Source organism: Aplidium turbinatum, chromosome 4, assembly GCF_918807975.1.
Source record: "Aplidium turbinatum chromosome 4, kaAplTurb1.1, whole genome shotgun sequence".
Lineage (NCBI taxonomy): Eukaryota > Metazoa > Chordata > Ascidiacea > Aplousobranchia > Polyclinidae > Aplidium > Aplidium turbinatum.
This window is the reverse complement of record NC_137475.1, coordinates 8,627,282-8,638,125: the sequence shown is the minus strand read 5'-3', so window position 1 is coordinate 8,638,125 and position 10,844 is coordinate 8,627,282. Positions and strand designations below refer to the sequence as shown.

Genomic DNA, 10,844 nt, shown 5'->3' with positions numbered 1-10,844 from the left:
GATCACTAACTTATATCTTCTTCAAAACTATCAGAAAGGTCATCCAAAAGGCGACACTTTAAAAAGCTGCATAACATTGGAGAAATAAGCTTTGAAATGTAAATTTGTGTTATCCAGTTGGGTAGCCTAGGCTATACAAAGCAACTACGATAAATTTGCTATTTTGGTGTTTGTCTGAACTGTAGATTTAGTAGTGGTTTCATATAGCTTATATTTATTGAAAATATTTTTTTGCAGTACTGGTGATAGTGAGTTCTGGTGATCATAAAAATTGACTTTTACAACATGGCAGAAGAAAAGTGTAATGTTAAACTTGAGCTAAAACCTGAGCTGGGTTATAACGCTCTGTGTAACTATCGAATTGAACGAAAAATAGGAAAAGGCCAATTCAGTGAAGTTTATCGAGCCATATGCCTGCTGGATAATAAACTGGTTGCATTAAAGAAAGTAAAGGTATTTAGTTACGGTACATTTCCTAAGGAAATATATTTGGTTTTTTTGGTTGCTTTTTAGGGAGTGCCTCATTATTATATCATAGCCTCTTGAGACAATGGCCATTGCATATTACTTGATCAATGATCATTGTATCATTTGCTTAAGTTTATCTTTTTGTAAAACTTAATGATGTACATTGTATATGCACCCTGAATGTTAGAGTTCAGCAACAATAAAAGGAAAAAAAATGCAGTAAACTAAAGTGTCAAAACAGTTAATCAAGTTTACAGGATGGCTCAGCAAAGTTTGGACAAACAAAAAATAAATGTAATGTCTTTATAATTCCATCCAAGAATTATTTAACATGTCCACTTTTTTCCTTAATAACCTGGCGGAGATGAGGGATCACCTCATCAAACATGGCATGCACAGTTTTAGCGTAAACTCTGCCCATTGTTTGGCCACGTTTTGCTCCAGACTTGAACACTCGAGTGGGATACAATTCAGGACTTCTGCTCCATAGACCATATCCCAAAGTCTATTGGATTTAAATCAGGAGAAGAGGGAGGCCATTGTTCCCTGGGCCAAATTGACTTCGTATTGTCTTTGCATCAGTCCTGGACTAACCTGGCTGTGTGTGAGAGGTTGATCCATCTTGCTGAAGTGTAATTTCTTCATTTCCAATGACTTTTCTCACCCAAGAAACATCTTCAGATAAACATGTTGGTTGATTTCAACACCAGTCTTGATGAAAATCAAAAGAGATTTGAGTCTTAACCTCTGTCCACACCATTACCAAGGCTGGTTTTTGCCTCTTGAAGGAAGTTTGACATTCAACAGGCGCTGAATTTTTAGATTTAATCCAAATCCGATCATTTTGGCTGTTTTTGTACGGAATGGCTCGTTTCGGTGAGTCCGATTCGGTGAGTCCGATTCGGTGAGTCCGATTCGGTGAGTCCGATTCGGTTAGTCCGATTCGGTTAGTCCGATCCCTTAACGGGGGATTTTTTCAATTTTTTTTTTTTTAATTATTGGGTACCGTAGCCTAATTATCATTGCCGTTTTAGGGTTAGGGGTTAGGAGTTAAGGTTAGGGGTTAGAAATTAGGAACTCACCGAATCAGACTCACCGAATCGGACTCACCGAATAGTAGCAGACCCGTTTTTGTATAGCATGAACGTCGAACGGTGAATAATTTAGTCCAGTCCAGAGAACAGAATTAGTCGTTTGCTAATTTTGTAGAGGTTGATCTTAAGATTCCTTACCAGTACCCTCTGGACAGTTGAGCAGCTAACAGCTAACTTAGTCCATGCTTCACCAGGCCACCGTGCATTTCAGCACAGCTAAAACAATGTAGTAGTAGAACATAACTATCAGTCATTTTCACAAAGCAATGACTGCTTTTCTGCAGTAGATCTGCCAGATGATGAATTCTGCCTTAGTCTTTAGTTTTATTCTTTCATTGTGTGTTGCAACAAAATTTGTAAATATGATTGGTGCACACAAGCCGAACATGCTATGCTTCAATCTGTTTTTGTTTTTTTATATGATAATTGGAATCTACATGTCTGTCTGATTTATCTGTAAACAGTTAATATTATAATTATTTATGTATTTAAAGTGGTTTGTCTATTAATATGAAGAACATACAATGAAAGTTTAATGTTTCTTCATCTGAGTTAATGTAACAGCGTACTCTATGCCGCGATATATTTTTGCATCATACAGTAATGTCTGCCTGTAGTTTTCATGGCTACCTTTATGTCCTTCAATTTTTGCAAAAGTTATGTTCACTGCTGTTGTTTACAGATATTCGAAATGATGGACTCCAAAGCAAGACAGGACTGTATAAAAGAAATTGATCTTTTGAAGGTTTGACTTTTCCTGGATGTGATCAGATCATATTTACAGTCGAATATAGATGAATTTATTATATACCGTATATTATACAGATTATATTGTCATGTCATATCTATTTTTTCATTCATAACAAACTTTTTAATTTGTTTGTATTCATTGGCTTTGTCTCAATCTAAATTTTTTAAAAGCAGATTTCCTTCGCATTTAAATAAAAATGTAGCTATGATGATTAATTTATTATTACAAAAAAGTATATTTATGTAACGTTTGTGTGAAGTTTTAAATCAGCAACTCTGAAAACACTGCCATCAAACTCATCTCATAATTCAGCAATGTTTGTGCAGTTTTGTGTGTATTGAAACAAAATCTTCACATTCTACCTCAATTTATTTTTATACTTTGCGGTTAACTCACAATCTCACCCACAGGCAATCACAATGTCATCTGTGTACCAACATTATTACAAAGTAATGTACATTCATTCTTAATTTTTTATTCTTTTTATGGTTATTAGCAACTGAACCATGACAACGTCATATGCTACCTGGCTTCATTTATTGAAGAAAATGAGCTAAATATTGTTCTTGAACTTGCTGATGCTGGAGATCTTAGTCGAATGATAAAGGTATAGGTATAAACAATTTAGTTACTTCTGCTTCAATGCATATTTTATATATCGTAACACAGTAAATATCAAATTTTATGACAAGTGTGGTTCAATGCTGATATTTCAATATGTTACTTTAGAAATCTCTGTGAACAGTGTAATTGGAAATATGCGTACAAGATTAAGTCATTCAAATTATGTATTATCGACAGGCTAATCTTCTTTTTCAGCATTGCAAAGTGGGGCTCAGACTAGGGGTGTTCAATTTCGATTCGATTTCGATTAAGGTGATATTCGAAATTCGTTTTTCGTATCGGACATATTCGAAATTATAGCCGCCCTTTCGGCTGAACGCGGTTGAAAGTAACGCGAGTGGCGCAAAATCTGTCTTGTCGCATTTTGCAAGCGAAAAAAGACTTCGACGCATGCGCATCGTCGATCACGTGACTATCACACGCTCTCGCGGGTCCAACGGCCGGTCCTGCACCAGGGATGCCAGGTTGGCATTTTTAATACCAAATTTCACAAATTTCTCTCAAGAATGAAGATAGCTAGGTTGTGCAATAGCAGAAAGTGTAGGCTGAGCTTTGTCGCATTTTTATCCATTTTTTACCGAATTCATACGCGCCTAGGCCGTGGGGGCAGGGCCGTAGCCAGACCGCAGAGCAAGGGGGGGGGGGCAACTTTTTTTAGGGTGGGAGAAAAAATTTAAATGGGCAAATTCAGTATAATTGTAGCTGTTGCTCGAGAATGTTGAGATTTTGCCAAGAAGGGGCAAAATTTTTTTCAGGGGGGGCGAGGCCCCTGGCCCCCGGCTGGCTACGGGCCTGCGTGGGGGCCAGGCCCCCACGCATATTTCTGTGTGGGGGCAACTTTTTATGATGTATTGATACTTAAAACAATAGATGAACTAGCAATCGGCAGCAGGAAAACACTTTTTGAATGCAAACCGCAACAGCTTCGCGATAAATAATCACGAGAACGAGTTGCGATGCTACAATCCAACACCAGACAACAAAATCTGTCATTTTTACATTGATTTAATGTCTGCAGATGTTGAATCAATGTAAAAATGACTGATTTTGCTGCCTGGGACATAGCAAAAATCTACCATTTTGTGTCGATTCAATGTCATCAGATGTTGAATGCACCCAAAAATAACATAATTTGCTACGTAGACATAGCGTGCGTTTAGCTTTATGCGCTTGAAAACATACTCGATGTCGCTTTCGAGTCAAAACCTCTGCACTCTGCAGTGAATCGCTCGCTGTGAAAATGAACTTGAAGTGTTTGGGAATCCCAACGACCTCGGCTCCAGCGGAGCAAAAGCTGGCCTGACCGTCACGAAGCTGAGATCCCGACTGACGGGTGACCATGTTGATCAGCTTGTGTTCATAAACACCAACATGGGGAGCAAGTCTTTTAGGCGCTGGTCTAATAGGCGCGCACACTGTGGCGTCTGGATATTTAGGTGCGGAGCACTATGGCGCCCGGTCATTTAAGTGCTATTCCTAGTAAAGTCTGTAGATTGTATCAGCTTGGCAGCTTGCCAGAAAATTATATCATGGCTTTCGTGAGTGAAGCTGCTTAAACTGGCAATGCTTTTCACACAAAATGTTATATTGAACAGAAAAATATGTTGTTGTTTTATTGATTTATTATTGTTTTATTTGTTGTTAGTCCAAGTTTGCGTTGGTGAAAGCTTTATCAATAAATTATTCAAGCTTCCGAACATTATTGAGTTCATTTTTAGTTAACTCTTTCGCGACCACGAACGTATACACACGTCTTGGGATTTTTGCCATGATGACCAAGGAAGTATCCCTACGTCCAAGGTTAAAAAGTAGCCTATTTCAAGCAAAAAAAATGTAAATGATGGCAGATCCATAGTCTTTGCCTGTCCTTTTTTGGCTAATTAAAAAAAAATATTTTGGCGGCGCAGTTATCAGATGAGGACTTCTTAAAGATGGGGACGCAGTGGATTTTTTTTCTTTCACTCATTGGAATTGGCAATCAAAACTGACTAGGCAACCCCTTACTTCGGAATTTCTCGATCAAAAAGACTGTAGGCTAAATTACGTAAACTTTTTGCTTAAAATTATAATATAACGTTTTGTGTGAAAAAGCATTGCCGGTTTAAGCAGCTTCACTCACTGAAGCCATGACCAACAACGCACACGCATTAACAAAACAACGTATTTTTCTGTTCAATATAACATTTTGTGTGAAAAAGCATTGCCGGTTTCGGAAAAAGCGTTCAAAAAAATAACATTTTGTGTGAAAAAGCATTGCCGGTTTAAGCAGCTTCACTCACTGAAGCCATGACCAACAACGCACACGCATTAACAAAACAATATATTTTCCTGTTCAATATAATATTTTGTGTGAAAAGCATTGTCCTACGCCCCTCCCTGCCAAGCTGATACAATCTACAGACTTCACTAGGAATAGCACTTAAATGACCGGACGCCACAGTGCTCCGCACCTAAATATCCAGACGCCACAGTGTGCGCGCCTATTAGACCAGCGTCTAACTGTCAGCGCCTAAAAGACGTGGACCCCCAACATGGGCCTGGAGCTGTAGACGTTATTTTGTGTTCTTTTTTCGCAAATTTTCATGGCTTTTGTTCGCGTTTTCTAGCGAATTTTCATGTCGTTTCTTTCAATAAAATCAAATTTTGTAGTGTGGTGAATAGTTGTGATATTCGAAATCGAAATTCGGAAATCGAAAATAAATTGAATTTCGAATATTCAAATAATTGAAATTGAACACCCCTAGCTCAGACCATTTGGATCAGCTCTTGTTGGATATTATGATTATAGAACATTGTTTAGGGATGCTTAACAAAACTGGAGTAATAACAAAACAAATTGTCAAAATTGAATGAAATGTAATTTTAAAATATTTAGATATTATGCTTGCCTAAACTACAATATTAAATCCCCAAACATTTTCTGTTTTCAGCACTTTAAAAAGCAAAAGCGATTGATCCCTGAAAGAACAGTGTGGAAGTACTTTGTACAGCTTGCATCTGCAGTTGCTCATATGCATTCAAGAAGGTAAGGATTAAAAACAATGAAAACTATTAATACTACAAAAAGTGCTCAATGCTTAGCAAAAAGGCAAAGCAGAGCGAATTAAATCAAATATAGTTATTACTATCTGAAGCCTTTACAAATTGTTTCACCTAACGAATCATCAGAAGGTCTTATTCAAATAGAATTCAAAAAGATTCTATTTGAATAAGACCTTCTGATGATCCGTTAGGTGAAACAATTTGTAAAGGCTTCAGATAGTAATATATATTTCTTAAATATTTAAGCAATTATTTTGTGCTGTTTACTTTTTTTCATAATTGTATGTTACTGTATACACTACAGTAAGTAGAGAGATTCTTTCACTGCATGGTTACTGGTTATATTGTACATAACGTTTGCACAGCAATCAATCCATCTTTAACAAAATTTTCATATATGTAATGGTTAATCTTAAATTTTATGTAACACAATCTACTTATAGTACTTAATAACTCTTTTTTGTTCTCTGCTGTAGAATGTAGATATATGACAAGTTGTTGCTAACTTCATTTCCAGGGTCATGCATCGTGACATCAAACCTGCCAATGTGTTCATCACAGCGCAGGGAATTGTTAAACTTGGAGATCTTGGACTGGGTCGATACTTTTCATCAAAGACCAGTTTTGCACAAAGTTTGGGTGAGTACAGATTTGAAGATCTTCTTTATATTATTGTTTCTTGGCTGCAGTTCTCTGGAAAACTATTTTTTCTCATTCAATAATGGTTGGCCGCTGCTGTTACAATATATCTAGATGCTTTTGAAGTTAGCAGGGCCAAATGACCGTCGCAATTTTCTCCCTCACTGAGCTTACCGTGATACATCAAAGTAGAAATGATTTACGTTTCTATTAAAATTTGTGTTGGAAAGATGAAGCGGTATCTCGACGTTAGGATATATCAATTCGAAACATTTTGATTGCTAATGTACTTTGCAATAAATATGAAAATAATTTGATTTTGATATTTTTAAAGTTATCGGTGTAACTTTATATCTTTAACAGTTGGCACTCCTTATTATATGTCTCCGGAACGGATCCATGAGAATGGTTACAATTTTCGCTCTGATATTTGGTCTCTGGGTTGCTTGCTCTATGAGATGGCTGCCCTTCAATCGCCTTTCTACGGAGACAAAATGAACCTGTACGCACTCTGCAAGAAGATTGAAAGTTGCGAGTACCCACCACTGCCAGCAGATATTTACTCGCAAGAGGTGAGTTTTTTCACTTGTGTATAGTTTGTGTTACACACGCTATACAAACCCATAATCAGAACAGAAGTGCAGTAGACAAGAACAGATCTACTGCCACCTTAGAATATATGAGAAAGTATGTTTACACGAACAACGCCAAATAAACAAAAAACCTTGGTCAAGCAGTTTGTTTTATTTCTCTTCAAACTGTAACTGAACCATTTTTTCTCAGCTTCGCAGCCTAGTGGCTATGTGCATCAACCCCGACCCTGAAAAACGGCCTGACATTCAGTACATACTTCACGTCGCTAACCAGATGTACGAAGCCACCAAGACACAAGCCCATTGATCTTGACAACTCGGCAACACTTTCTTCAACTTCTAAACTGTCTTTTTTTCCACTCAGCTCTCGTCATGCTTGTTTAGCTTTTTCTAACTAACAGGAATACTAATCACTTTTTTAAAGCAAGTATTATCGTTACTATATGTTTTTATTGAAGTGAAAGTAGCAGGCTCAGTGCTATAAAGAGCTTTTCAGTATAGACGATACTAAGCAATCCCCCTTCCATAGATCATGTTACAAAAGAAAAAAGCACTGAGAACGCTTTCGGCTATACGTTATCTGGCCATTATCAATTTTCTTTTATTGTTCGACAATACTAGTCCAGGATATTTCCCATATCCTGGACTAATTCGCAATGTTTTTACTTTCGTTAAATCTCTGTTGTTCCGAAGATAAGTTTACCCTATCAGCTTTTTTCGTGACAGAATCTGTGCATTCATCTTGCTTGTGCTCATATCCTCCCTCGATAGAAGTAATTTATCCCTTATCAATTATTGCACACTCCTGTTCCGAGTGAAAGACAAATATTTTTGTATCCCCCAGCCAGCAAATCAATCACTTTTTACCTTGATTCAACTTCTGCAGCCGTTGAAATGTTGAATTTATCTAAAAAGTCATTGATTATCTGACCCGGTCTGGGTTGTCTAATGTGGTGTCGTTAGTCACGTTATGTTGTTTTCTATAAATACGTTTTGTTGTGACAGTTTTTACACATATTTTTGTATCGTGCGACAGTTGATCGCTATTAGTACTATTTCTAGGGTATTAGCTCTTTAGAAGATTATTGTGTTGTCATAGTATTCCCCGACCTTGTTAACATTGTTCCTTTTACATTGATTTCACGTCGCCAGACATTGAATTTTTGTAAAAAGCGCAAACCTTGTTAGCTGGGATACCTGTTGGTGCTTTAATGAAATTTATGTCCGCGTAAATCCTATTTCAAGGTACCGGTAACGCATTGAATGGATGTTATAGCAACTGAACCAATTTAAATGATTGTTTCTGTTAGTATAACGTAATCGAGACGATGCCAGTGGTCGATTAGACTACACAGCACATTCAATTTATTGTGATTTTTACGACATATAGATTTTATTTTGTAACGCTCATATGCTTTTTTTACTTTCAATAGCGCTTGGATACGCTTTACTAGCTAATTACACCGATGTAATCCGCACGAGTTCTGTCTTTGAAGGAGAAGTCCTAGATGATAAAGCCAGTGCTTTTTCCATAAATTATTTGAATATTTGCATGCGTTGCATGAATTTAAAAAGACTTAGAGGGACCTACAAAAACGAATCCAGAAAATCTTATTAATTTTCCATAGTTCTTTTTCAACACACTTTCAAAGTTTTTTTGTAAAGTATCCTTTACGCCTATATTTCATTTCTCTGTTCTTATATTTTTTGTTTTCTTCAAATGAAATGATTTTTTCCCACGCAATTCATATCTTTCTGTTTTTAGACCATAATGTACAAGGATACATTTTCACTTAAGAAGGGGTTGAATGTTTTTTAAATGCAACGACAGTTGCTTAAAACGACATCGATAGTGTGTAGATTTCTACGTCTAGTCTAGAATGATGTACACTGCACATTTGATGACTACGTATCGATTTACTTACTTGAAGGATATGTCTGTTTATCCCAGTTTTGGGTCGGTTACCTTAGGTCGGTTACCTAAGAACATACATCTTCTTCTGGATTTGCCTGTCATTGTGGATGGTGCTGACTTGTTTTTATACTAATTCAATGTTCGTTACGTTCACGTATACATGTAAATAATTTAGATTGTATGGGAACCTATTATTGTCAGTGGTGCGTTTTCAAAACCTTCTCAAGCTTGATATTCAAACTCAAGTTGATGACGGTTTGGATTAAATTGCGCGATTCAACTTGCAAATAAATTGTTTCGCACTTGTCACAAACTACCTTTGTTTCAGTAAAATTTACCAATAAATCACAGCCCAGTCGGGTTTTTAATTGCAGACTTGAGCCAATCAACTACAATCTTTTGTCAACGAACCAGACACCATTTCAATTTGTAGCCTACTTTGAAAGCACAGCTGATTATTTTCTGTAAACAAGTACAGCATAGGCTAACAGTGAAGTGTCGTTGTCGGCTCTTGCTCGTGTGCGTGAATTAGTTTTGTCTTCAACATGGGTGGCTTTGGAGGCCCAGTCAGTGGCTAATGGTAATACTGTTATCGCCAGCAGTGGCCGAGTGGTTAGCGCGTTGGGCTCGCAGTCGAGAGCCTGCATGTTCGACTCCAGCCACCCGCACTTGCTGTTGTTTCTCTGGGCAAGAAACTTTACGATAATTGCCTCTACCCAGTGATCGATTTCGAGTAATGGGTAGTACCAAATTTAAGTCATAAGTAGAGTAGACAACAGGAAACAGACATTACAGTCGGCTGCAGCGTGGGTCAGGTGTACGTCGGAAGGCGTACACCGATGCATAGCGGTCAAGTCCGCTTTCCCGCAATGCAGGATAAAGATAATAAAACAAACAAACTGTGAATAGAATATTTTCTCGGCAACAACTATGGGATTTCACTATTTAACCGGCCCTGCGTCAGTGGTTTAAACTTTTTACAACGCGAAACCAGGAATAACTTATCAGAGGCTTTGTCAGTCCGAGGATAACGATTCGAAACATCGCATGGAACGTGTATTATTTGTCTTTTTCTTTCATAGCCTTTTGGTTTCGAAACCTTTTTGCCATCCCTAGTTTTCTTCCTCCAGAATAACTTATCACTGGCAAGTTGTTACTACGATGACAGATCAATAGTAGCTTCGTTTATGGGGATTTTTAATTGATTTTGATATCAGAGTTTTCGTCTTCCAAGCTGTCTTTTTCCAGCCACCAGTTTCCAGAAGAGCATTATTTGAGGAAGCCTTGATTCCCTTTCACCTTCCCTTCAACCACAAAGATAAGTTACTTTCATTACCTCTGAACTCGAATTTTTTTGGATTGAGTTTCAGTGGCGCATCTGTCTGTGATCCAGATTACAAAGAACATCAGTTCACCGCTCGAAGGCGTTTTTTTTTAACATTTTCAAACTGGGCTTCCTATAGTTAGATAGCAACGTCCGAATCAGAAATCGAAGACAGATTTATAAATTAGTTTATCAGAGCATATCATGAAAAGGACTGTCCAAAGAGAGGTATCCACGTAGCCTATAGCATAGTCTAATTAAAGTTTACAAAGTTAGAATTAATTAGCAATTACGATTTTAGCCAATTTCTGCTTTTAAACACGAGGGCTTCAATAAAGCAAATATATAAAAAATATGCAGGAAACAATTAGAATCAACACTGGATCTCTACATG

The 10,844-nt window shown here is 37.3% G+C and overlaps 1 protein-coding gene across 1 annotated transcript; it reads left to right on the top strand.

The window, feature by feature from the left end:
• The first annotated feature begins 242 nt into the window (after positions 1-242).
• On the top strand, positions 243-9,433 carry LOC145768424 (serine/threonine-protein kinase Nek7-like). The gene is made up of 7 exons (XM_082579914.1): positions 243-453; positions 2,245-2,307; positions 2,810-2,920; positions 5,868-5,962; positions 6,497-6,618; positions 6,982-7,190; positions 7,402-9,433. The coding sequence occupies exons 1-7, from the start codon at positions 286-288 to the stop codon at positions 7,516-7,518; spliced, it is 885 nt and encodes a 294-aa protein (XP_082436040.1). The 5' UTR covers positions 243-285; the 3' UTR covers positions 7,519-9,433.
• The last annotated feature ends 1,411 nt before the right edge of the window (positions 9,434-10,844 follow it).

Coding starts and splice junctions, on each gene's coding strand:
- LOC145768424 (XM_082579914.1), top strand. CDS start 286: ATGGCAGAAGAAAAGTGTAATGTTAAACTTGAGCTAAAACCTGAGCTG. Junction 5,963..6,496: donor GCTCATATGCATTCAAGAAG/GTAAGGATTAAA, acceptor CTTCATTTCCAG/GGTCATGCATCGTGACATCA. Junction 6,619..6,981: donor CAGTTTTGCACAAAGTTTGG/GTGAGTACAGAT, acceptor TATCTTTAACAG/TTGGCACTCCTTATTATATG.